This window comes from Solea senegalensis, linkage group LG19 (assembly GCF_019176455.1).
Source record: "Solea senegalensis isolate Sse05_10M linkage group LG19, IFAPA_SoseM_1, whole genome shotgun sequence".
NCBI lineage: Eukaryota > Metazoa > Chordata > Actinopteri > Pleuronectiformes > Soleidae > Solea > Solea senegalensis.
The window spans coordinates 11672941-11696939 of record NC_058038.1 but is presented as its reverse complement, the minus strand read 5'-3'; the positions used below and the strand labels follow the sequence as shown (position 1 = coordinate 11696939).

The window sequence follows — 23999 nt, the reverse complement described above, 5'->3', positions numbered from 1 at the left end:
ATGTTGAATTGCTGCATTTCCCTCTTCTTTTTCTTCCATTCCCTTATATCAAGTTATGGTGATATAATTCCTGTAGCTCTACCATGAGAGCACTGCTCTGTAGGGTTGACAGTTTTGACTGTTACAAACATAACTCATTACACAATTTTCACCACCTTTATTTGTCAAAATGTCTAAAAATTTAGAAAGTGATAAAAAGAAGAAACGATTCAAAATAAAGAAATCAAACCGAGAAAAGACACAGAGCCAAACTTTTAGGATCGACACAAAATATAAAAAGGACACAGAAAAAACTAAAAAGGAAAAATATTCCACTTCCTACATACACAAATCACATGTTTTTATTTCTAGTCAGTTCTCAAGGTCCACCAAAGCAGGCACTCCAGCTGACCTGCCGAGTGATTGGTATCTTGAGGCAGGAAACCCATCTATCTGGAGGAGTTAGAGCTGGAACGAGAACGGTGACGCCTGCGACCAGGGGATCTGGAACGAGAGCGGCGGCGTGGAGGAGGAGAGCGTCTCCTTGGGGAGCGAGACCTTCAGGGACATAGAGAAAATACTTGTACTGAGCACATATAACGGATTTAATACAAGATTGACTGAAACTCATTAATCTAAGAGGGTTTTTTTGAGAAATGATGCACATGAGGTTGCGAGACCAACCTTCTCCTCATCCGTGGTGGGCTGCGACGCCACATGGGTGGCGGTGGTGGCATTCTACGTGGGGGAGAGGGTCTGCGAGGTGGAGGACGGACTCGCTGAGCCAGCACAGCAGACGCAGAGATTTCCTGTCCATCAATCTGACCTATCAATAACAGTTGTCACAGAAGGTTACTGTAAGTGAATGGCCAAAATAATCCAGTGAGACGGAAGCAGTAAAACAAACAAAGAGGCTCACCTCCATCCATGTGTTTGAGGGCCTTCTGAGCCTCCTCAGGAGTCTCAAACTCTACATAAGCATAGCCCCTGGACATGTGTGGGTGGAGCCTATCCATCGGCATGTCAACCATTTTTATTTTCCCATAAGTGGAAAATATTTCCTGGATGTGGTCCTGTGCAAAAAGATAAATTCCATTATATTTAACCATAATCACAGCAGTATCTTGTGATGTGTGTTTCATTCACTCTTCTTTACTTTCTATAAAAAAGAAGAGGCTTCATTTTCTTTAGCCAACATTGTGTTTCTACGGTTAATGTCATGACGTTAAATCATGGTTGCACTTTAGAAATCCTTTGTAAACAAGACCAGCAGCTTGAAAGGAGTGGTTTTGTTCAGGGTATGGTTACATGTGTAAGTTTTCTTACCTTGGTGACATTCCTGGTTAGCCGTCCCAGATGAAGTTTAGTTGGTTTGGGGCTTGGGGTTCTTTTCCTCCGTTCCTTATCATCTCCCTTCTTCTGTGTTTTGGACCTGCACATTCACAAACAAAACACTGATTAAAAAGAGAAACTGCAAATGTTGTGGAAAAAAACATGTATGTTGTGCATTTACCCTGAGCGTGATCGGCGGCGGTTGTCATGGCGTCTGCGGCTGGGGCTTGGAGAGCCTGATGAGCTGGAGGAGGAGGAACGAGAGCTGGAGGAACGACTGGAACCAGATGAGCTAGATCCACTTGAAGACCCTGAACTGGAGCCAGAGCTGCTGCTTGAAGTAGAGCTAGATCTGGACCTGGTCAATGTAAAAACAAAAGAAAAACATTTTAGCACAAAATGTACACATTTAAGATCAACAATACTTTCTCATGGATTTAGAACAAACAAACCTGCTGCTGCTACTGCCAGTGGAGGCACTGCGTCGTTTCTTTGCTTTTTCACGTCCTCTATCTCTGTCTCCTTCCTTTGTACCACTCTTTTCTTTGATTTTGTCTTTTGCTTTTTCCTCCTCTTTCCGTTTTGTGGGTGAGGGTGCCCTAAGGTCAGTCAAAATCAAAGTGCTATTGTTAGGACTGCTGTTCCACCAGTTCTGACTCCATTCAAACCTGGTATTAACTGTAATAGTCTGTGATAAGAGCCACGATCACAAGGGGATTAGGTCAAGAGCAACTGTGCACACCTGTATATGCAAATATACACATATGCCACTCATGGACAGGGATGTCAAAATGTGAAGACAAAATTATATTTTTCACTAGTCTGGATGCTGCACAGATGTGTCCATTGTCAATGTGTTTGTGTGAGTTTGGTTTCACACCAATGACAGAGAGAGACAGACCGAAACAAAAAAGTCAGGAGAAGATGGGTGATCGCAGCACTACTCATGCTGCTGTAATATGACATACAATTTTAGCCATTAAAAAAGGAAATCATGTCACTATGAGTGTCAATATTGAGACAGTGGCTGCAAATAAATGAACAACTGGGGACTAAGAAGTGTTTAAATACTGTGAAACTGCAGCCAGTCAGAGGTCAGCTAGGCAGAGCTGCCACTCCCTATACACAGAGTGCGTAGGGCCCCCCCCCCAAAAAATTAAGGTTGATAAAAATGTCACGATAATCATTACATTATTATATGGACAAATTAGATGTTTTTACCTATGTAAAAGATGTATAAATTTTAATATGTATATTTAACGTAAATTTTAAAATTAATAGTAAAAGGTTTGAGTGGGACTCTCAAGGTTTTGTGTGCACGCGTGTTGCAGGGGGGCCCTCTGACCAATTATGCTTAGGGCCCCTAAAAGCTTAGCAGCGGCCCTGGGTGGAGGTCTTGTTTTTTTTAAGTATCCTCTGATCTATGAGCTCATATATGGTGGAAGAGCTGCTTTTATTTTTCCTTTGTTGTCAGTAACATTTGAGTATTTTTTACTGTCCTAGTCTTTGATATGCTATTTTGTCAACATCCGAAGACACCAACACTGCGACTTAACATCATGCTGGAAACGTTGGAACCAACAATAAATGTAAGTTCCGCCTGGTGAAGTGAACGACCATTTTGTAATGGTCGTTCACTTCACCACAAGAACTTAACCGAGTAAAACTGATATTTCTTGAACTTGTGCTAAAACCTTACAGCCCCATTAAAAATGACAAAGAAAACAAATGGTAAACTTTTGGTTGAACACATAAAGTAAGTAATGTTAGAGAAAAGCTGTTGTCAACGAAACGTGCAAAATTGATCGGGGCAAATCCGCCTCCCTTGTTTTTTCATTGAAAACAAGAAGCAGGGAACAGGAGAGTGTGGCGGCTGTTTATCTCTAATTTAAGTCACAGTAAAGTGCACATCGTGTAAGAAAAGACAGAGTATTTTGAGATTATGAGATAATTCAAAAACTAGAGTTGATAAAAGCTCGTTAAAAAGCTAAACTTACATTTTTTTCCAACGAGGTTCACTCGCTTCGAACGAGATCGTCGCTTTGTGTTGACGTCAGAGCGGATGTGACGTGTGAACCTGTGCGCTTCATACAAGGCATTTGTTTATTTTAGTTGTTAGCGATAAAATTAAATCTTTGTTTTCGTGGATATAATCGCGTCGTGGCTGTATGAGAACAAAATGTGTGTCAACACAGAACGTGACATGACCTAACACAACAGGAAACAGTAATACATATTGACGACGCTAAGGTGAGCGCTGTATATTATAACGACACTGGTGCTAGCTTGTTATTAGCCAGCTCTGCTAACATAGATTTTTGACTGAGCATTTGTTTTATTACCACAACATTCAAATGTGACGGGAACATTTTCTGCGATTGACAACATTAATTGCACATTGTATTTGTATGCAAATGTGGTTGGGTGCGGGCCACCTCCGTTTAATTACATTTGAAGAAATAATCAACAAAGATGTATCTAATGTTTGCTCCAAAAGTCAGAAAAGGGATCAAACACTAGTCAGAAAAGACAAGATACAAATAATAATAAAAAAATTTAAATGTGTTCTTATTGTTTTTGAATATTTACACGAATCTGTCAGCATTAGACATCATGTATAATTTACATTTTTTGTTATGTGAATCTAATTTAGATCAACAGCCTAACTCACTGAGCTGCTGTGGTTTGAGAGACAATGGGTCGACTGGATGATGCTGCCAAACACAAAGTGGTGGAGCTGCGGAAAGCTGGTCTGAGTTTCCGTAAGATCAAAGCTGTCCTGGAGTTGGAGAACATCAAGGTGTCTGCCCAGGCCATTTACCTGTTTCTGAGAGAGTTCCAAGGGAGGCCGCCAGGGAGGGTCAGACCTGTGGAGGCCAGAAGCAGCACAACAGCAGAACAAGTGCAAGCTCGAGCCGGAGCCATACAAGAGAGCTGGAATAACATTCATCTCCAAAACCTACTACGTGAGGCATCTCACCACAATGGCCTGACAACTGCAGCAGAATTTGCCAAACATACTTCATCTAATCTAGAGTCTAGTGCAAAGCCACCTGGGTATGGGGAGACAAGTGGAGGCAGCAGGTCACAGCAACACAAGGGAGATACAGATGAAAATGACATCCAGATTGTTAGCGTCACCTCCCTTGCACAGAACAGCCAACAAAGAGGTCTCCAGTCCAATGTAACAAGGGCAGAGACGGGCACTGTGACATCCACTCTACATGCTGCTGGAACATCAATGAGGAGGAGAGTCACACCGTCTCCAGCCACCACTGCAATGTTGGCAGCTCGAAAGAGGCTTTTGGATAAAGCACTGTCACATAGGATGAAGGTACCTACCTCCCTACCCTTTCTATATGATTTTCTATTTTCTATTTAATCTACTTGTAACATTGTTTAGAGTAGCTGTGTTTGTTTCAACTTGCTTAAACTGTTTTTCAGCATTCATACCAGCAGGTGGCGTCATTGATAAGGAAAGATCATGCAAGTGTCCAGGGTTCTAATTTGAAAAGTGCAGTGCCTCAGCCACCTCAAACATACAATCTGACCACTGAAAAGGTGATGGTGATGGTGAAAAGAAATTGAACCTCAAATGTTACAACTGAACTGAAGTTCATATTTATTCTATATAATCCATCAAGTTATATTAGTAGCTTGTTCTAGGTAGAACTCTATTTCATCATAGATCTGCCATAGTGTTTGTAATTAACTTAACTTATTACGGGAGCCTGACCAGTCTAAAATTCATTCTAAATTTAATGTGTCACATAAATGTATGGTTCCATTTTAATTTTAATTATATATTCTGATGTGCAGACTGTTATGGAAGGTCAACCTGGAGGAGGTGGCGTCCCCAAGCGTTTTCTGACACAGAGACCAGGTCTGTCTGTCCGTTCTCCTCACCCTCCTCCTCGGGTTGGCATTCGTCTTCCTAATCAACCACCAGCACCTTTAACATCCTCAGCTCCTGGGGCTGCCATCATACGCTTACAGAATACTGGAGGCCAGTGTACCACTCATAGTGATGGGAGCCCCCAACAGGCTGGCCAGAACCCTGGAGGGAGAGGTGGTCTGCAGGATCAGATTCAGACCCTGGGCACTGAGGTGCGTAGCTTGGGCCTGGCAGTGAAGATGCTTGTGGAGCAGCAGTGTCGCCTGGAGAGGGAGCATGTGCAGCAGACTCACGTTCAGAAGCAAATTCTCAGCACTCTACAGAGCCTCGCCCTCAAACTGGGACACTGCAGCAGTTCTCAAGAGCAGCACAACAAAACTCCTTCACCCTCTACTTTGTCAACAGCTTCTACATCCACCTCCTTCAGCCAAGACGGCTTCAACTTTAACCAAGGCCCATACACACAGTGCAGCCAAACCCAGCCAAGTTACAACTCTTTGGACAATATAGAAAGTGTAGAGACCTTTAAACTGCCAGCACTGAGTCCAACAAGCATTAATGGGTTTCCACCATGTAGCAATGCTGAGAGTATTCCACTTACTCACACACCCCCTCAAAGACAACCATATGCAGCTGCATACACAGAGCAAACCAGTCAAACACTCATGCCACCCTACACACAATCCTACGTCTCTTCATATGGCCAGTCACATTCTCAGAGTTTCAGAATGTCAGAGAGCAAGTCATCAGATTTTCCAAGCAGCTGTTCAGTGAGGACTCTCCAGGACTGTAGCGTTTCCACTCAGCTGGGGATGAACTCCAACCACAGTGCACAGGATCAGCAGGTCAATATCATCAAAGTGGAGGGACCGTGAAAAGAGTTGATTCCACAGCATTTTGTTTAAGGGCTTGGATGTGTTTCTTAGATGTCACTGTAGAATACATATTTAAAAAAATTCATTTTTTTACAATTAACATAGCTTTTAACTACTTTCCCATTTTCCATTTTTCATTAATTGAAGGGTAATTAAAAATGTGTTTATTAATTAATGAATTAACACATTTTATAACAAAAAAATGTGTTAATGAGCATTACACCTTCACTACAATAATCCATCCACTTGCAGGTGAGACAAGAGATTCTGAATAAAGAGCATGTCCAGCGGAGTTGTTGCCGTGAAGTGAATGGTCATTTCACCACCGTAAGCTGTCTCTCACAACATTTCGGAGAATTTGGCCACAGACCACATACACATACATGTGATTGCATGTAGGAAATATTTGACTACCCCTGGTGTTGCTGTGTTGAGTATGTTTATTTATTTATTTTATTTGTCTTGTGCTATCCCTTGTTTTTTCCTCTATTACACCAACTGTCCTCACGTCCTGCTTCACAACATCCATACGAACCTTTCAACCTGAGCTTTCTAATCCTGTCCATCCTGGCCGAAAATCTCAGACACAGTGCAACTTCTTCTGGCCTTCTCTCTACTTTTCCATCGGCACCCTTAAAGCAAAAATCACATCTGTGCTTCAACATCTCTTTCCCACATCTTCATCGTGTGGCTGCTAAACTTTATACCTCTGTAATTACCACGGTTCATTTTCTTCTCTCATTTTTCTTATTCATCAGCTGCATAAAAACACTCCATCTCTGTCTTACACCTTTGGAAATTTATTTTGAGTACATCTCAAACACCCATAGAACAAAGGGATATCAATGCTTTAGTAGAAATATCGTAAGACTTTGTCTGAACCAAAAGCAATTTTTTTAGAAAAAAAAGTATATAATTTATAGTTACTGCTCCGCATTTACATTTTTGTTTGTGTAAATTTTTTTCAACCTATTTTGTATCAATAAGACTGACATTATGAACTGTTACCTTTCATACATCTATGCTAACTGATGATATAATTAAAATAAAGAGTTGATTGTGATCTAAAGCACGTTCCCATTTGTGTTTTTTTCACTTAAACACAACGCATAATATTCTGATCATGAAGTGGTTTAAAATAAAGTATATGGAAATTGTGAGATTAGCTTAATGACAGAGTACAGTTGAAGCTTACTTTAGATGTAGTTCATCTTATTTAATATATCCTGCTCTTTTTTTTTTAAAGTATATTTTTGAGCTTTTAATGCCTTTAATCGATCGTCAAGTGTAGAGAGACAGGAAATGGGGAGGCAGAGAGAGGGGGAATGACATGCAGGAAAGGACCGTCCGGTGCAGGATTCGAACTGGGGTCGCCTGCAGCGAGGACTATAGCCTCAACATGGGACGGCGAGCCAACGCTGCCCCATATCCTGCTCTTTTTTAACATGTCTCATGCCCTGCGGGTGTTATGGCAATGCCCGTAACCTGTGTCGGATCCAGTTCCTTTTCTCTAACTCCAGGTGGAGGAGTGAAGCGAAAGTGCTAGAGGAGTGAGGTGAAGAACAGGAACAGCTCAATCTTGGCCAGACTCTCACCAATAAAATACCTTGCGCCTGAAGCAAAGGAACAAAGTCATGTCCTTGTGTATTTTTGTTAAACCTCTTGCTGATAAAACTAATAAACCCTATCCCAGGTACCTGCAGAGCATGGTATGAAAGTATCCCTCTTTCTAAAGAGAAAATGGCCAGGGTTGAATGTGTCACTCTTTTCCCACACATCTTCATCCCCAAGAGCAGATGAGAGCAAAACAAGCTAGATGGTACATTCTGGTACCCAAAAATGACTGTTTCAATACAGTGTGGTATATCCAATACTCTATATGATCTACAGTTGAACTGAGGAAATAGGATTTGAAATGTGATGGTGCAGCTATTATCTGTGTTTTTGACACTTCTTTTACCTTCTCGATGAGGCCACTAAAACACTAAGCAAGTGCTAGGTATTCAAGATCAACATTTACTCTGTTTATATACATGCATTAGGCCATACATTTAAAGGATCAGTGTGTAAAATTCTGGTGAAAATGTTTCATTTCGTAGAAATTGAAGACAAAATAATTACACTTAATTTTTCATGAGTGTACAATGACTGTATGAAGAATTATTTTTACATCTGAAACCAAGTTCATTTTGGGCCACTATATATTAACAGTCGCCCAGAAGGGCTAACTTTACTTCTTTTGAGTTTTGGTGTTATTAGAATGCTTCTACATATTAATTCAACATGAGAATTAATTTACAGGACACCTTTGCAGTATGACCCACTTTCTATCTTTATTCTAGGAAAAATAATTATGCCTATACCTCAAGCTCTCTCTTGCGCACCAGAAAGGAATCCACAAAACCTCTGCTCATGTGTGGATTCAGAGGATGGATCAGCCTCTAAATGCTTGATCCTCTCTGCCACAAGTGTCCGATTTGCAAAGGCACCCTTCATCAGTTGCTTTCGGGCACCGAGCCACCTGAACAGCCTTGGAAAGCTGTTGTATAACTGTTAATAAAAAAAGAAACAATTCACAATATGTGTACTTACAAGCCAACAGCAGACAATGGTTATGAAACTGAACATTTTGAAGTGGAGCTCATCCAATACTGGAAACGGCCTTGTTCCTTTGTCTTCTCTTTGTGGTGAAAATAGAGCAAAACCTACATAAATCTAGCTGAGAAAAGAGGAAAATACTCATGCTCTACATAAAGCAAAACATTAACAATCTTAAAACCCTACTTGAAAATCAGGGGGACACATGCCACCTATGGTGTCTAACTTTTAGTTATAAACAAATGTATGTTACATTCAAACCACTTTCAAATGAGTTCAAATGAGCTTAAGGTCTACAATCAATGATCTCCTCCTCTTCTCCCATCATAAAAATCATTGCAGAAAGGTCAGTTTACCATGCCACTATCACTGACCTGGAAGAGGTCAGAGCTTGACCTTGGTTAACCCCTAAACCAAAAGACTGACATCAACAGTGACAATTCTGTCAGTAGTAGATTATTAATATAGGACACATTCCATTACCTGTACTGAAGACGAGAGAGTTGAGTATTCCTTCTGGTCTGGTCCACCATAGATCTGAAGTCTTCGTCATCATAATCAACTCTTTGCCCATACAGAAAACAACATATGACGTTGGAGGCAGTGTAGCTCACAGGCTGGGTGGTGTCAAACGCCTTACCTGAAAGAAGACAATTATAATATTGGCAACATTCCATTGGAATTGTGTTATTTCAGTGTTCAATCTTAAACACGGGATCTTGTGTCGGAGGATTATTACCTTCTTTTTTCTTAAACACATCAATCAGGTATTGAATCTCCTCTATAATTTTATAAATTTACTTTCTCTCCCGTTCCAAATTGCTTCAGGTTAGCCTGTGTCTCATCTCTCTCCATGTATCTCCATTGGCAAAAATAATTCATTTTATTATTTTGAATATACTGGTAAAGGAGCACAAGGCAACACATTTATATGAAAAAAAAGTTTGAAAATACAAAATCAAACAATAAAATGCTTCTTACCATGAGTTGATTTTAGGTCACTGAAAATTGGCAAAGTTTCTTTTAAGAGCCAAAGCTTGGGAAGAATAGATAGACGATGAATAATATTGGTGAATACAAGCACAACATCCTCCATGACAGTTGACAGAATCAATTTGGAAAAATACATGAAGTCAAAACCTTTGACTGCACTTTCCCCTTAAGGTAAGGGTGTAACTTATTGATAGTTACTGTTTCAAACTGTCAGAACAGGCCCAGAAGATTAAATGATCAGATTAACAGGGTCAAAATTTGTGTGTACAATTTCAGTGTTACATACTGTGTGATCTTTGGGCATGAAGTTACCCACAGTATTCTTGTTTTTATTGGTTTAAATCCCAAGCTGTACCCTTCAGTCACATGTCTCCGTCTTATTTCTGGCTCTATGTAAGTGTGGTGACCAGGTCCAGGTAGGAGTAACACCACATTATGGCAAGGATAGTTTATTTATACAGCACAAGTTATCACAAAGACAACCAGTGTGCTTGATTACACACAGTCACAACATCAAACATAGTATTAGGCTTTGGTGAAGCCAGATAATAAAGTCATTTGCTGGGTATGATGAACTGATGAACTGCCTTTGTAGTGCCAGACCAAGCCGTCTTTCTCATTGGCGACTGACAGCACACAGCTCATGAGGTAAAGGGCTGAGGGTGAAGCCCACAAAAGGTGTGAGACTTAGTTCGTCCTCTGTGACTCCAGGCGGAGGCGTGAAACGAAAGTGCTGAAGTAGAGAGGTGAAGAAGAGGAAGAGCTCCATCCTGGCCAGACTTTCTCCAAGGCACACTCTGCGACCTACAAGAACGAAGAGATGCAGATCCGTTGGACCACACCATCTGCAATCTGCAGAGAACGCCGTCCCATAACAGTGTTATACTGTACCCGCAGAGAATGGCATGAAGGCATCTCTCTTTACAAATCTGCCCTCCTTATCTAAGAAGTGTGAGGGGTTGAAAGTATGTGGGCTCTCCCATCGACTCTCATCATACAGGACAGAGGTTAGAAGAGGAAACACGGTAGTTCCCTGTTGACAAAAGAAGAACAAAACCACTATTATCAGGTCTTTCAGAAACAGATGAACATCCACGCCTCCACCTTCTGCTCATCTTGTAAGGGTTGCAGAGAAACTGGGATCTGATCCCAGATGACAATGCTCTCACTAAAGGCCCCAGATGCTGCTGAATTTGTAAGCAACTGACTTTTTCGATAAAGCAGCCCTGGAAAGTGACATCTCTGCTGGTTTTGTGAGGAATGGCCATGGGCACAATGTTGGCCAGTCGCTGTGTCTCATGGATGACAGCATCGGTGTATGGCAAGTCCTTCCTGTCCGTCACTCTAATCTGACGACTTCCAACCACCCTTCTCAGCTCCTCGTGGACTTTGTCTGAATACAAAGCGTATGCAAAATTATGCGAGATGCTACTTTAACCCCAATTTGAGATAAAAATTAGTCACACCTTGAATAAGAGGGTACTTTGCCATTAAAAGTAGGCTCCAATGCAGAGATATCGCTATGGTATCACTTCCAGCTGCAAACAGATTTGCTACACTATAGAGCAGGTTGTCATCGTGGAAGTGCGAGTCCTTGATTCCAGACTCCTAGAATAACATACAGAAAAGTAAGGTTGTACTAAATGACTGATCAGTATAATTAGCCTCGGCGTGGATTCAAGAGGATGAAAAACACACCTCCAGACGTTGCTTTCGACTCAGGAAAACATCAATAAAGCATCTGCACATGTCAGGGTTCAGGGTCTCCTTCAGGTCTGCTATTATCCTCTTTGTTTCTGCAACGCTGTCTTCTACATTCTTCATCAAAGCTCTCCAGTTTTTAAGACAAGGGCCCAGCCAAGGGAATGCATTGTATATCTGTAAAAGTGTACGATAAAAAAAACAACTTGATAGTTTAACCCTGAATCAGTTAAAATCCAAGGACAACTCCAAGGGAGAGCTGTTGAATTTTGTAGGCTACTATAATTGTTCATTTTAGCATTAATAATTGATTAATTTTTGATAGCACACACTCATTTGACAATGGTTTGATTATAGTGGAGACTTGCACGTTATGCAAAGCCATGTGCAACAATAAAAGGTGCAATCACTCGGTCACTGCAGTACCAGAATGGAAGCTGATCCTGTTAGACGAATGGACTCAGTATCCCGTTCCAATAGGGAATGGATTTCAGGATCTTTGTAGTCAAACCTCTTCCCAAACATGAGAGCGGATATAACATTTGAAGATGCATAAGAAACAGTCCTCCTGTTGTTGAAGGCTTCACCTGACAGGATTAAAATCACAACCACCAGCCACTAAATGTGAATTACTCAAGGGAATGCTGCACCAACCTGGTTTGAGTTTGCTTACGTTTGCCAGGTTGGTTTAAGTCAAATTTAAACTAACCTGGTTTAAGCTTTGTTACCTTTATGTTGTTCAAATTCTTCAACCAGATGGTGACATTCCTCTATAATTGCTTCTTCACTAGTTCTTCTTCCCATTCCGAAGTCTCTCAGTGTGCTCAGAGCAAAACGCCTCATCTCTTTCCATATGTCGCCATTGGTAAACAGGATGCCTGAAAACAAAGGTTGTTGACTTGTGTTTAACCCGAAACATCGCTTGTTAACAAAAAAAAATACACCTTTTCCTACCGTGTCCTTTGTTAAAATCGTAAAATACAGGCATGACTTCTCTGTCTCCAAACTCCTCTGCATAGTTGACCAGAGCTGTTTTGACTGTCTTGTATCCTGCCAGGACCACCACCTTCTTAGGTCCCAGGTATACTGTAAATACTGGTCCATATTTTTTAGCCAGCTATATCAAGGTAAATAAAAAGGAGACTCACAGCACAACATACTATATGATATGATGTGTGAAATTAACTACTATAATAAAAATGTACTGCCACTGTGCAATGGAAATAATCAGAATCATTTGACGTTAACATTCCTCACATCAAAAAGAGAGGCGTCCAGTCTCTTTAGATCCACCTGAAGCAGGTTACCAAGCAGGGGAAGAGGTTTAGGTCCTGGAGGCTCCCTCCGGTTTCCTTTGGTGTCGACTCTGAAGTGAAGAACATGGAGGACCAGCAGAGCCACAGTGGTCCCAAACAGGAAGAGTGAAGTGGAGGAGGGAAGATCTTCAAACATCATGCTACAGTCAACAGCGTGGAGAAACACACTGTGTCAGAGGTCATCAGAGTGTAGATACAACCAACTGGACGTCTTATTAGGTCTATGAATCAGCCCACACAGTATTTAGCCTGTGTGGACTGATTACCTGAGTTGTAACAGGTGTCTCACCGCTGGTTTCATGGCGCTTAAAGCAGACACACTTTCAATATCTGCCTGTTACTGGCATGCAAACATTTACTAAATAGGTTTATATAACAGACAGGGGGCCAGTTATGTGTATGAACACTGGGTATAATTGCAGCAACTCCTTGTTTCCATATTATTATTACTTATTTATTGTTTGTTTTTCACATTTTGTCACCCTCAGGGAACAGACACAGGGCTGTGGAGCTGGCAGGCAAATCTGCATTGCAAACGCGTGTTTATATTTAAGAGCTATAGACATCTCCTTACAAAAATAAAGAAAGAAACATCATGTTTTAAACTTTGCTGGTAATTAATCTTGAACTTAACCTTACCTTCAGGTGAATTATTTCGAGTTTACTAGAGACTTTTAAATATTTACATTTAACTCAAAACACAACCTACGTTGTCGATGTCGCGACCGAAGGTGCAACGGTCAGACGAGCCGTGGTTAAATCATTCATTAGAAGAAATCGAGTCGCCATATTTCCGGTTTTCAGAATAAAACTGTTTGTTTGTATATATGAATAAGAAAATACCCATCACAATAAAAATGTATGTATACTGGCTTTACTGTGACGTACTTAAGCTCCAAAAATACTTTTATCAAATTCATAATTCATAGCAATTTTAGTCTTTTAATAGTTTTTTGTCAGTTGTTATCTGTTTACATCAGATGGTTTTGATAATATATATAGACACATATATGTATATATGTATATGTATATGTATATGTATATGTATATGTATATGTATATATATATATATATATATATATATATATACATATGTGTCTATATATATACATATATATATATGTTTTGATTCAATATTATCCAGGAAGAAAAACAAAAGATCAAAATTAAGTAATCACAAATGTGGTAAATGATACGATCACACGGAAATTACAATATACAAAATCTAATAACAGTTGTTTTAATCAATGAATTGTCATTTTGCATTAGAAATAACTGACAAAAACCTGTGTACAAAAATAAAACAATCTAAATGAATTTATAGCAAAGAATGGAGGTATCTGTTTTAGTATAATAGTCAGTATAACAAGACGCATTTGAAATGCAATGCTCCAGCGTCCAGCTGTCTTCCTCACAGGCGACTGACGGCACACAGCTCATGAGGTGACGGGGTGAGGGTGAAGCCCACAGATGATGTGAGATCCAGGTCGTCCTCTGCAACTCCAGGTGCAGGAGTGAAGCGGAAGCGCTGGAGGAGAGTGGTGAAGAAGAGGAAGAGCTCCATCTTTGCCAGACTCTCTCCAAGACACGCTCTGCGACCTGCAAGAAAGCAGAGGTCACGCTTGTTCAAGTGTAAATGAGAGTTGATCCGTGGAGAACAAACACATACCTGCAGAGAAGGGTAAGAAGGCGTCTCTCCTGATGAATTTACCCTCCTTGTCTAGAAAGTGGGATGGGTTGAAAGTGTGTGGGCTCTCCCATTCACTCTCATCATACAGCACAGAAGTAAGAAGAGGAAACACGACCGTTCCCTGGTGTTAAAAGAGAGAAAAAATGTAAATACTCAGTCAGAGTGAAAGAGCATGTTGGTCCAGATGTGATGAACTGACCTGTTTGATAAAGTAGCCCTGGAAGGTGATGTTTCGGCTGGTTTTGTGAGGAATGGCCATGGGGACAATGTTGGCCAGTCTCTGTGTCTCATGGATGACAGCATCAGTGTAGGGCAGGTTTTTGCGATCATCTATCTGGACCTGACGGTTTCCTACCACCGTACTCAACTCCTCCTGGACCTGATCTGTGACCACAAGAGAAAAGTCGTCAAGTTTGCCTGGTCTCACAAAAGAAATTGGTCAATGGAAGGTTTGAATGTTAATTTTTGGTCAATTGTTTCATGTTGTTCCAGTTGTTGTAACATAACATAGTACAAATGCTTTGTTACTGTACTTAAGTACAAAATTCACATATCTGTACCTTTACTTTGTTATTTATATTTCTAACAACCTTCGCTTTTACTCCCTCTAACTACTTTTGTTACTTGTTACTACCAAATAAAATCAGAAGAGGAAGAAGAGTTGGTAATGGTCTGTATTTACAGTATACAGTGCTGCTTTACACTATAGTTTTGACATTCACACACCTTTCATAGCCATTCACACGCTGCAGCAACACAGGGTTAAGTGTCTTGCTCAATGACACATACAGACTGAACTGAGCCCACAATATTCCAGTTGAAAGACAACTCGCTCTACCACTGAGCTATGGCTCAATCCTAACTCCTCACTTTTTGAATGCTTTTACTTCTAAAACTTGAGTACAACTTTATATCAGAAAATTACTTTTAATATCACAACACTTTTACTTAGGTGATATTATAAAAAACAGTGACTTCAACTTCAACCAAAGTCATTTTCTGGTAAGATACTTGTTCTTTTACTCAAGTATCCCTTTAAGGTACTTTATACAAGCCTGCCTAATTCTCACTGCTGCAAGGACCCCTTTACTTACCATTCAAGTATTGTTCACAAAATTGTAACCAGAAATGTGTCTCATTCTTTCCCCTTTAAAGAATACACAGATGTGTCTCAGGGGAATTTACACATTCCACCATCTGAAAGTCCAGAGTCCAAAGAAAATGTTTTCTTTACTTTCTACGACCACCACCAAACAAACGACCATACAGAGCAAAAAATGTAATTCAAGTTTGTTAGTTGCCAGGCATCCATGGGTCAAAATATGAATGTTTCTCTCTGTTTTTACCTTGTATATGTGGATATTTGGCCATAAGCAGCAAACCCCATCTGAGTGTGCTTGCTGTGGTATCTGTGCCTGCAGCAAATAGGTTAGTTATCATGAATATCAGGTTTCTCTCATGGTAGTAAGTGTCCTTAACAGTTTGCTGAGGATAAAAAACAAACAAACACCCATACATCAGTATAAAATAGCCACGCACCACACTGCTATATATATTTAGTTTGATGAAGAACATGAAATACGTTGTTTTACTTCTTCTTTCTGCTTCCGATCCAGAAAACAGTCCACAAGTCCTCTGCAGGAGTGAGGAGTTAGTGTCTCTTTCAGCTGCAGTATTAAATCTTTGACATCTCTGATAGTATTTTCAGCATTTGTCACAATGAGCTGCCGGTTTTTTATCCAACGAACCAGCCTGGGAAACATGTTGTAAACCTGCGAAACATAAACATCATATGAAAAATGACAATAATTGAAGAAATATACTGTATATACAGAGATTGGTTACGAGCCTACACGGGTGTAAAAGCCCATATTTGATAAAGGTCCCAATGAATCAGAAATACTTACAACCGTGCCAAGTTCAAAGTCACTTCAATCAACTATCATCAGTTCATGTTGACCATGTCATGAGTTGCTGCCATGTTTGTGGCTGATGCAAACACACAGTATACTTTACCTGGATTGACGCAGAACCTGCAAGGCGTATGTTCTCATTTGCTCTTCGCACCAACTTTTGGAATCGAGGGTCATCGTATTCAAATCTGCTCCCGTAGACAATAGAAGAGATAATATTGGATGTAGCGTAATTCATCGGGCATGCCGTATCAAATGGTTTCCCTTCGAGAGAAAGGTAAAGGAAATTTGAAAAAATTACAAATCAAATTAATTAACCTTAACCTTGTTTTATATTGACCCCTTGTATTAACACAATACCTTTGTGCTGCTCCATCATTTGCATCAGAAACTGACATTCCTCTAAGATTTTGTTCTCCACCAGTCGTTTCCCCATCCCAAAGTCTCTCATGGTGCTGAGGGCAAAACGTCTCATCTCTTTCCATGACTCCCCGTTTGCAAACAGAATTCCTACGAAACATGCGTTATCATCAGTGATTCTCCACAATAAAACAAAACAGACAAAGGTTTTAAAACAAAATTGCAATGTTAAACAGACAAGTACAAGAGAACATAAAAAAAAAAACTAAATGTAAGTCAAACGACATCTGAAATATTGTGACTATTTGCCAGTGATTCTCCAGAATTACACACAAAATACAATGTTGACCTTTTAAAAGATAGGGTCATACCATGGCCTTGATTGATATCGTGAAATATGGGGGAGATGTGTCGGTCTCCGAACTCTTCCGCACAGCTGACCAGAGCCTCTTTGACTGCTTTGTATCCAGCCAGGACGACCACTTTATCGGTTCCCAAGTAAACCGTAAAGACAGAGCCATATTTCTCTGAGAGCTGGAGAAATAATACTTATATAATACTTATACTTAGAAATAAAATGCAAGAAAAACAAAACAAAATCTCAGTCACATAGCAATACAAAGTAAAGCATGTTAAACTCACCTCACAGAGTGTTTTGTAGGGCCTCTTGAGATCAAGCTGTAATAGGTTTCCAAGCAGGGGCAAAGGCCTTGGTCCTGGGGGCTCATTGCTGCTTCTCTCAGAGGAGAAGCTCCTGGAGACGACGTAGAGAAGAAGCAGGAGAAAAACAGCTCCTAAAATGGTGGTTGGACTGGTGGTGACGTAATCGAACAAAAGAGACATTGTCTCTTTTCTCGCTGCTCCTGCTGCTGCTCCTGCTGCTCCTGCTGCTGCTGTTGTTGTTTTCTTCTCTGACTAACCCAGCACAAAAGACACACATCACTATTGAGGTACTGTGAAGGGTTGTGTTACTAATCCTCCTCCCGCCCTCCTGAGCTCCAGTCACACCCCTGGGAAACACATAAGTTATGATGGAGTTTTAGCCCTCAGTATGTTTATTGCCATAGCATTTCAAAAGTAGGTCAAACAGATGTCAAGTTAGTAATTTCCCCCACAAAGCAGCCAACATGCAAACACTTCTTACCTTTTACCAGACAGTATTTTTATGAGCTGTGAGGTCCACTTAGATCAGGTGGGGTCTGCAACCTGTGGCTCTAGAGCCGCATTTGGCTCTTCAGCCCCTCTTGCAGTGGCTCCCTGTAGCTTTGACCAAAAAATGAAAACCTCCCCAAACCTGACAAACTTGTGTTTGAAATATGGGAAGCCATTTCAAAACACTTAAATGAAGTCATTTGTACATGAAGAAGGTGCATAATCCACATGCTTTTCTCAAGCGTGAACTACACACAAATATAAACACTGTTTTATTTATTTCAAAGGGGATCACTATTGTATCTAATCCACAATGTGGTATGGTTTATTTCAAGGTAGGCCTTGTGCCAGTGGTCTTGTTATTGTTTCCCTTCGTTAACGGGTAAAAACAGCACTTTTCTTTTTGGGTAAATTTCAACGTCAAATCATTTTAACGGCTACGGATTAATTACATTTGGGTGGAGAAATGAGGGTCAAAAAATCTGATTCTAGAGGTTGCAGACCCCCAAAGGGAAAAAATAACAACAACAACAACAACAGAATAAAAGAGCTACATGTCACAGGGTAGTATTTCTAACTGTATGCATCGTGTGTCTTTCTCATGTTTACAGATTGTTTGACAGCACGCTATGTGTTTTTGCTGTGATTGAGACTAAATTATAATTTGTCAGATAACCTGAACCTGTACAAGTTTGTTCATGCCCTTCAGGCAAACATTTGTTATCACGCCTCATCTCTGCGTTGTCTCCTCAGCCATGGACTAGTGGCATTGGACAATTCTTTCTTCTTTTTTTCAATTATACCACTAATCATTATGTCCAAAACATTTTTAGTGGGTTTTGCTTGTGATTCTTCGTTATTAAAAGTACGGGTTGTTAAAATGTTAAGGTGTCAATTTATTTATTTAAAATGAAAGAAAAGTCACCTGATACTGGCAGGCTGGATACCCCTGTTCTGCCTTCAAAAACACCTTTATTCTTTGTGGCATAGATGCAACAAGGTGCTGGAAACACTCCTTAGAGATGTCAGTTCACGTTAAAAGTAATTACAGGACCCATTGTGGCAGATTTGTCAGCAGCACGCCCACAATGCTAATCTCTTGTTTGACTACATTCCAAATCCGCAGTATATTGGGTTTCAGAACACAGCAGGCAGCCACCATCCACTCTCACATTCACACATATCGTCAATTTAGAGTGTCCAGTTGTGCCTAATCCCCAAATCTGCATGTTTTTGGACTGTGGGAGGAAACCTGGAGAAAACCCATGCACACACAGAACTTTGCAAACTCCAGGCCCTTGTTCCGACCGTGCTACTGCATGTGTGGCCCATTCAAGACACCAGTTTGTGATTTTTTGAGCTTTGTGAGTTGCTCGGTGCTCGTTCCCTGCACAATTACACCACCAGCAGCAGTCTGCACCATAGATGGAGCTATAGATTCATGCACTCATTAAATATGCTCATTAAATAATGAATTTAAACCTACATCATTTCAGGCAAATCAGATCATCACTGCCTGAAAATCTAGCTTGATGCGAGTGTGCGACACCTGTACATAGACGTACAACATACAGTAAATTTCAGCTGCAGTAAGACAATGAACCACCTCCAATATGTTAAAAACCCATCTTAAGTGACGGGGAAAGAGGAACCAGATCTGTGAACATTCATTTTATACCAGTATGTGTCACATGCATGTATGTTTTCATATTTATTTCATATTTGTATCTGAATTTGTTATTTTTTACCCTTTAACCCTTGGTTGTGTCTTCTGAGATGTGCTGCCCCATTAGAGTGGACTAAAAGTGTGTGCATGTGTTCATGGCTGAAGAACAATGATTGAATATTGTTTTTGTTGGTTAAATGTGAAATATTGTGTTAAAAGATGTGCCAGTGTAGCTGATCATGTAGCTGTCATTTTTTTGCTGTCTTTTAGCAACAACGTTTGAGCGCACTTGGTGGCATTTAGCAAGCAAAATGTATGAACACCTAAGTGATAAGTGATGTTTTGGGGGTTTTTTCAGTGCCAAATGAAACTATATGCAGGATGTTAAATTACATTATGGAGATGAGAAAGTATGAGAACATTTTGATCATTTGCAAATTTCCTTTCCTTTTCCAAAAATGAAAGTGATCAGATTACAAGCCCACAGTGGCTTAGAAGCAGAATATTTAAGTTTTAAAGGGCCACTTCACCCAAAAAAATTTCCAGACATAAATGTGTTGATCATCAGACACATGTGGATCTGAGATACATGTCTCATTCCCACAACAACAGAGGACGTTGGCATTGAAAAACACACACACACACTATAGTTCTTTAGACCTGCTGATGTTCTGTAGGTTGAAAAAGCTCTGTAACTGTTGTGCGTGAACGCCTACGTAAGTAGTTTGTGCTTGTTATATTTTGTCACATGTTTTGCTTGAGAGTTTAAGCCTCAAACAAATACTGTTCAGTGATTTATTAAACCCTGATTGCCTGCTTAAGATCAGTGACAGTTTACTATCACAAATATGCATGATGTTTGCTCAACTACTGTCATGTACACTATAAAGTTCAATTATCTGGTTCATAACGCTGCCATGAGTAGCTGTAGTGACCCCTAGTGTTTCTTTTGTGTATTAGTCACTAGATATTTCCAGCATTGTGTTTCTGATTATGCTGTTCAAAAGAATATTTGTGTTTGAACTGTCCACATTCACTAACTCGTATATTCGCTGTTGTAATTGTATATTATACAGAAAGAAGGAGTAAAGAACTTGGAACTGGGTCGGCTGCACTGTTTCTGTCAAGTGCTATGAGTAAAAGATCTGACAAAATAAATAAAATACATTTAACAAAAAAGGTCAAATATGATCGAATTAGACAAACACAGCAGCATCATAGTGATTTTAAGTTTAATCTTCATTTCGACCAAGCGGGAAAAAAATCTTTTTCATTTTCCCACCACCATGTCGTGTTTACGGTCTCCTGAGGGTATCTGCTTTAGTTCACCTCTTTGGTCTGGAGAATGTAAGAGCAAGTAAATAGTATGTAGAACAATATCCACACCATTGACAAAGGTATAGTTGAAATGCAATGCTCTTCCTCACAGGCGACTGATGGCACACAGCTCATGACGTGATGGGGTGAGGGTGAAGCCCACAGATGGTGTGAGATCCAGGTCGTCCTCTGCAACTCCAGGTGCAGGAGTGAAGCGGAAGCGCTGGAGGAGAGTGGTGAAGAAGAGGAAGAGCTCCATCTTTGCCAGACTCTCTCCAAGACACGCTCTGCGACCTGCAAGAAAGCAGAGGTCACGCTTGTTCAAGTGTAAATGAGAGTTGATCCGTGGAGAACAAACACATACCTGCAGAGAAGGGTAAGAAGGCGTCTCTCCTGATGAATTTACCCTCCTTGTCTAGAAAGTGGGATGGGTTGAAAGTGTGTGGGCTCTCCCATTCACTCTCATCATACAGCACAGAAGTAAGAAGAGGAAACACGACCGTTCCCTGGTGTTAAAAGAGAGAAAAAATGTAAATACTCAGTCAGAGTGAAAGAGCATGTTGGTCCAGATGTGATGAACTGACCTGTTTGATAAAGTAGCCCTGGAAGGTGATGTCACGGCTGGTTTTGTGAGGAATGGCCATGGGGGCAACGTTGGCCAGTCTCTGTGTCTCATGGATGACAGCATCAGTGTAGGGCAGGTTCTTGCGATCGTCTATCTGGACCTGACGGTTTCCTACCACCGTACTCAACTCCTCCTGGACCTGATCTGTGACCACAAGAGAAAAGTCGTCATGTTCGCCTGGTCTCACAAAAACTCTGCTCATTAACTTTCTACAAGCTGTGGGGAAATTTACCAAAATGCATCCATCCATGGGTAAAGATATGACTGTTTCTCTCCGTCTTTACCTTGTATATGTGGATATTTGGCCATGAGCAGCAAACCCCATCTGAGTGTGCTTGCTGTGGTATCTGTGCCTGCAGCAAACAGGTTGTTTAACGTGGAAAACAAGTTACTCTCGTGGTAGTGAGTGTCCACAGCAAGAGAGTCCTAAGAAGGACAAAACAATAAATCATACATCAACACAACAACTGAACCAAGTATAGAATATCATAAGGTTGAACACCAGGGGGAGCTATAGCTCAGCTAATACAAATTATTCACTTACTGGTGGTGAGAGAGAAAATGAGAGGTTAAATAAAGTGTGCTTCATAGAAAAGATAGTTGCTTAACTTAATATAAAAATGTTTTTATTTCTGGATTTGTGGGATTTGTGACACATGAGGACTATGGACGAAAAGATGAAACGTGGCGTTTTACTTCTTCTTTCTGCTTCCGGATCAGAAAACAGTCCACGAGCCCTCTGCTGAAGTGAGGGCTGAGCGTCTCTTTCAGTTGCTTGATGAGATCTTTGAAATCGTTGTTCGTATTTTCACAGTTTTCCAGCATGAGCTGTTGGGTTTTTATCCAGCGGCCCAGTCTGGGAAACATGTTGTAAACCTGTGACACAACAGTAAACATAAAACGGCAGATTATTGAAAGCAGCATGGACAGATTATTTACTCATGAAGGTGTTATGTCGATAAAGTGTACTGACACAACAGGTGAAGGAAAAGGCCTTCAGGTCATTACAGTGCAATTATTCCTTAAGCATATATTACATTACATGTCATTGTTGTATATATTGCATATATGTCCTATATTAGCTTACAGACCGCTTTTGAAACGGCAAACACAAGGATTACCTGGATTGGTGCAGAACCTGAAAGGCGTACGTTCTCAATCGCCCTTCTCACTAGGTTTTGGAACTGAGGATCATCATAATCAAATCTGCTTCCATACACAATGGAGGAGATTATATTGTATGTGGCATAATTCATCGGACACGCTGTGTCAAACGGCTTTCCTTTGAAATACACAAAAACGATATTAAAAAGCTGCAATGCACCGAGTCCTACCAACAAAATGCTTCACTATACATTTCACAAAGACTGCCTGGAGTGCTATATATCCCGGCACACTCTTTATTTCACACAATACCTTGGTGCTGCTCCATCATTTGCATCAGAAACCGACATTCCTCGAAGATTTTGTTCTCCACCAGTCGTTTCCCCATCCCAAAGTCTCTCATGGTGCTGAGGGCAAAACGTCTCATCTCTTTCCACGACTCCCCGTTAGCAAACACAAGTCCTATGAAACATGAGGGTTGAATAAAACAAAACACATAAAGGTTTTTAAAACAAAATTGCAACATTAAACAGACGACAAGTACAAGAGATCATAAAAAAACAACAACAACTAAATGAAAGGTTTAAAAGATAGGGTCATACCATGACCATGATGAGTATCATGAAATATGCGGGAGATGTGTCGGTCTCCAAACTCTTCCGCGTAGCCGACCAGAGCCTCTTTGACTGCTTTGTATCCAGCCAGGACGACCACTTTCTCGGTTCCCAAGTAAACCGTAAAAACAGAACCATATTTCTCTGAGAGCTGGAGAAATGATAAAAGAAAATATAAAAAAAAGAGAGAGAGATTTAAATACCCTAAAACAAAATCGTATAGCAATAAAAAAGTAAAGCATGTTAAACTCACCTCACAGAGTGTTTTGTAGGGCCTCTTGAGATCAAGCTGTAATAGGTTTCCAAGCAGGGGCAAAGGCCTTGGTCCTGGGGGCTCCTTGCTCATTAACTCAGAGGTGAAGCTCCTGGAGACGACGTAGAGAAGAAGCAGGAGAAAAACGGTCCCCAACACGATGGTTGGACTGGTGGTGAGAGAGAAAACATCATCTAACAAAAGAGCCATTTGTTTTGCTGTTAAGAGATGTTCTTTAAATGTACACAGCTAGTGTAGTAATGGAGCGGGAGTGTTGTGTTCAGGATGGTCTTACTCCTCTTCTCTCCGCCCTCCTGGGATGTGTGTGGACTTCCCAATTTTGAAAATCAAACAAAAAACGGAACACAGCTATGAGAATAATGATGGTATTAAACACATTTGTATGCGACCATGTGTGTACACATATAGTAGAGTTGTTGAAATAACAACTGCTACAGATTTGAACAATAGTACGACTCTGAGTTTCTTAATGGATGACAGAATTAATGTCATCCGGTGTAAAACCCCGTGTTTGTCCTCCTATTCCATGTCAAATATCTGCTTTGAAAAAGGGCTGTTACACAGGGTTTGTTCAAGACATGTTTGCGCATACACA

General features: G+C 40.5%; 5 protein-coding genes and 1 long non-coding RNA gene across 7 annotated transcripts; 1 reads left to right on the top strand and 5 right to left on the bottom strand.

Annotated features, from left to right (window-relative positions):
- Positions 1-142: 142 nt before the first annotated feature.
- Positions 143-3380, bottom strand: LOC122784701 (RNA-binding protein with serine-rich domain 1-like). Its single transcript, XM_044050017.1, has 7 exons — positions 3309-3380; positions 1764-1910; positions 1493-1669; positions 1306-1411; positions 899-1052; positions 664-805; positions 143-537 (listed from the first exon to the last, which is right to left on the bottom strand). Coding segments are annotated over exons 1-7 (837 nt in total). The 5' UTR covers positions 3311-3380; the 3' UTR covers positions 143-428.
- A 5-nt stretch (positions 3381-3385) lies between these two features.
- Positions 3386-7150, top strand: LOC122784696. Of its 2 annotated transcripts, XM_044050009.1 has the most exons (4): positions 3386-3561; positions 3965-4645; positions 4756-4872; positions 5131-7150. In XM_044050009.1, exons 2-4 carry the CDS (start codon positions 4007-4009, stop codon positions 6079-6081), a joined length of 1707 nt encoding a protein of 568 aa, XP_043905944.1. In that variant the 5' UTR covers positions 3386-3561; positions 3965-4006; the 3' UTR covers positions 6082-7150. The 2 variants fall into 2 exon arrangements, with proteins under 2 accessions (XP_043905944.1, XP_043905945.1); XM_044050010.1 differs by lacking the exon at positions 4756-4872.
- A 1238-nt stretch (positions 7151-8388) lies between these two features.
- LOC122784703 lies at positions 8389-9470 on the bottom strand. Its single transcript, XR_006362211.1, has 3 exons — positions 9419-9470; positions 9163-9319; positions 8389-8631 (listed from the first exon to the last, which is right to left on the bottom strand). It is a non-coding gene; the product is annotated as an uncharacterized LOC122784703 (long non-coding RNA).
- A 635-nt stretch (positions 9471-10105) lies between these two features.
- LOC122784697 (cytochrome P450 2K1-like) lies at positions 10106-13725 on the bottom strand. Its single transcript, XM_044050011.1, has 10 exons — positions 13399-13725; positions 12631-12829; positions 12328-12490; positions 12102-12251; positions 11800-11960; positions 11371-11550; positions 11139-11280; positions 10881-11065; positions 10564-10705; positions 10106-10476 (listed from the first exon to the last, which is right to left on the bottom strand). The coding sequence occupies exons 1-10, from the start codon at positions 13476-13478 to the stop codon at positions 10289-10291; spliced, it is 1590 nt and encodes a 529-aa protein (XP_043905946.1). The 5' UTR covers positions 13479-13725; the 3' UTR covers positions 10106-10288.
- A 173-nt stretch (positions 13726-13898) lies between these two features.
- LOC122784699 (cytochrome P450 2K1-like) lies at positions 13899-17562 on the bottom strand. Its single transcript, XM_044050014.1, has 9 exons — positions 17295-17562; positions 17024-17186; positions 16653-16802; positions 16396-16556; positions 15972-16151; positions 15726-15864; positions 14579-14763; positions 14359-14500; positions 13899-14288 (listed from the first exon to the last, which is right to left on the bottom strand). Exons 1-9 carry the CDS (start codon positions 17493-17495, stop codon positions 14101-14103), a joined length of 1509 nt encoding a protein of 502 aa, XP_043905949.1. The 5' UTR covers positions 17496-17562; the 3' UTR covers positions 13899-14100.
- Positions 17563-20685: 3123 nt separating this feature from the next.
- On the bottom strand, positions 20686-23608 carry LOC122784698 (cytochrome P450 2K1-like). Its single transcript, XM_044050013.1, has 10 exons — positions 23384-23608; positions 23119-23281; positions 22829-22978; positions 22534-22694; positions 22109-22288; positions 21697-21838; positions 21372-21556; positions 21152-21293; positions 20898-21081; positions 20686-20808 (listed from the first exon to the last, which is right to left on the bottom strand). The coding sequence occupies exons 1-10, from the start codon at positions 23591-23593 to the stop codon at positions 20796-20798; spliced, it is 1530 nt and encodes a 509-aa protein (XP_043905948.1). The 5' UTR covers positions 23594-23608; the 3' UTR covers positions 20686-20795.
- Positions 23609-23999: the final 391 nt, after the last annotated feature.

Coding starts and splice junctions, on each gene's coding strand:
- LOC122784697 (XM_044050011.1), bottom strand. CDS start 13,478: ATGGCGACTCGATTTCTTCTAATGAATGATTTAACCACGGCTCGTCTG. Junction 12,252..12,327: donor CGATTTTAACAAAGGACACG/GTAGGAAAAGGT, acceptor CTTTGTTTTCAG/GCATCCTGTTTACCAATGGC. Junction 11,961..12,101: donor AGAATTTGAACAACATAAAG/GTAACAAAGCTT, acceptor TAATCCTGTCAG/GTGAAGCCTTCAACAACAGG.
- LOC122784698 (XM_044050013.1), bottom strand. CDS start 23,593: ATGGCTCTTTTGTTAGATGATGTTTTCTCTCTCACCACCAGTCCAACC. Junction 22,695..22,828: donor AATGATGGAGCAGCACCAAG/GTATTGTGTGAA, acceptor TGTATTTCAAAG/GAAAGCCGTTTGACACAGCG. Junction 21,557..21,696: donor CAAATATCCACATATACAAG/GTAAAGACGGAG, acceptor TTGTGGTCACAG/ATCAGGTCCAGGAGGAGTTG.
- LOC122784696 (XM_044050009.1), top strand. CDS start 4,007: ATGGGTCGACTGGATGATGCTGCCAAACACAAAGTGGTGGAGCTGCGG. Junction 4,646..4,755: donor CACTGTCACATAGGATGAAG/GTACCTACCTCC, acceptor ACTGTTTTTCAG/CATTCATACCAGCAGGTGGC. Junction 4,873..5,130: donor ACAATCTGACCACTGAAAAG/GTGATGGTGATG, acceptor TCTGATGTGCAG/ACTGTTATGGAAGGTCAACC.
- LOC122784699 (XM_044050014.1), bottom strand. CDS start 17,495: ATGTCTCTTTTGTTCGATTACGTCACCACCAGTCCAACCACCATTTTA. Junction 15,865..15,971: donor ATCGGAAGCAGAAAGAAGAA/GTAAAACAACGT, acceptor TTTTATCCTCAG/CAAACTGTTAAGGACACTTA. Junction 14,501..14,578: donor AGGGCTACTTTATCAAACAG/GTCAGTTCATCA, acceptor TTTTAACACCAG/GGAACGGTCGTGTTTCCTCT.
- LOC122784701 (XM_044050017.1), bottom strand. Junction 1,412..1,492: donor CGCCGCCGATCACGCTCAGG/GTAAATGCACAA, acceptor GTGAATGTGCAG/GTCCAAAACACAGAAGAAGG. Junction 806..898: donor CCTCAAACACATGGATGGAG/GTGAGCCTCTTT, acceptor TGTTATTGATAG/GTCAGATTGATGGACAGGAA.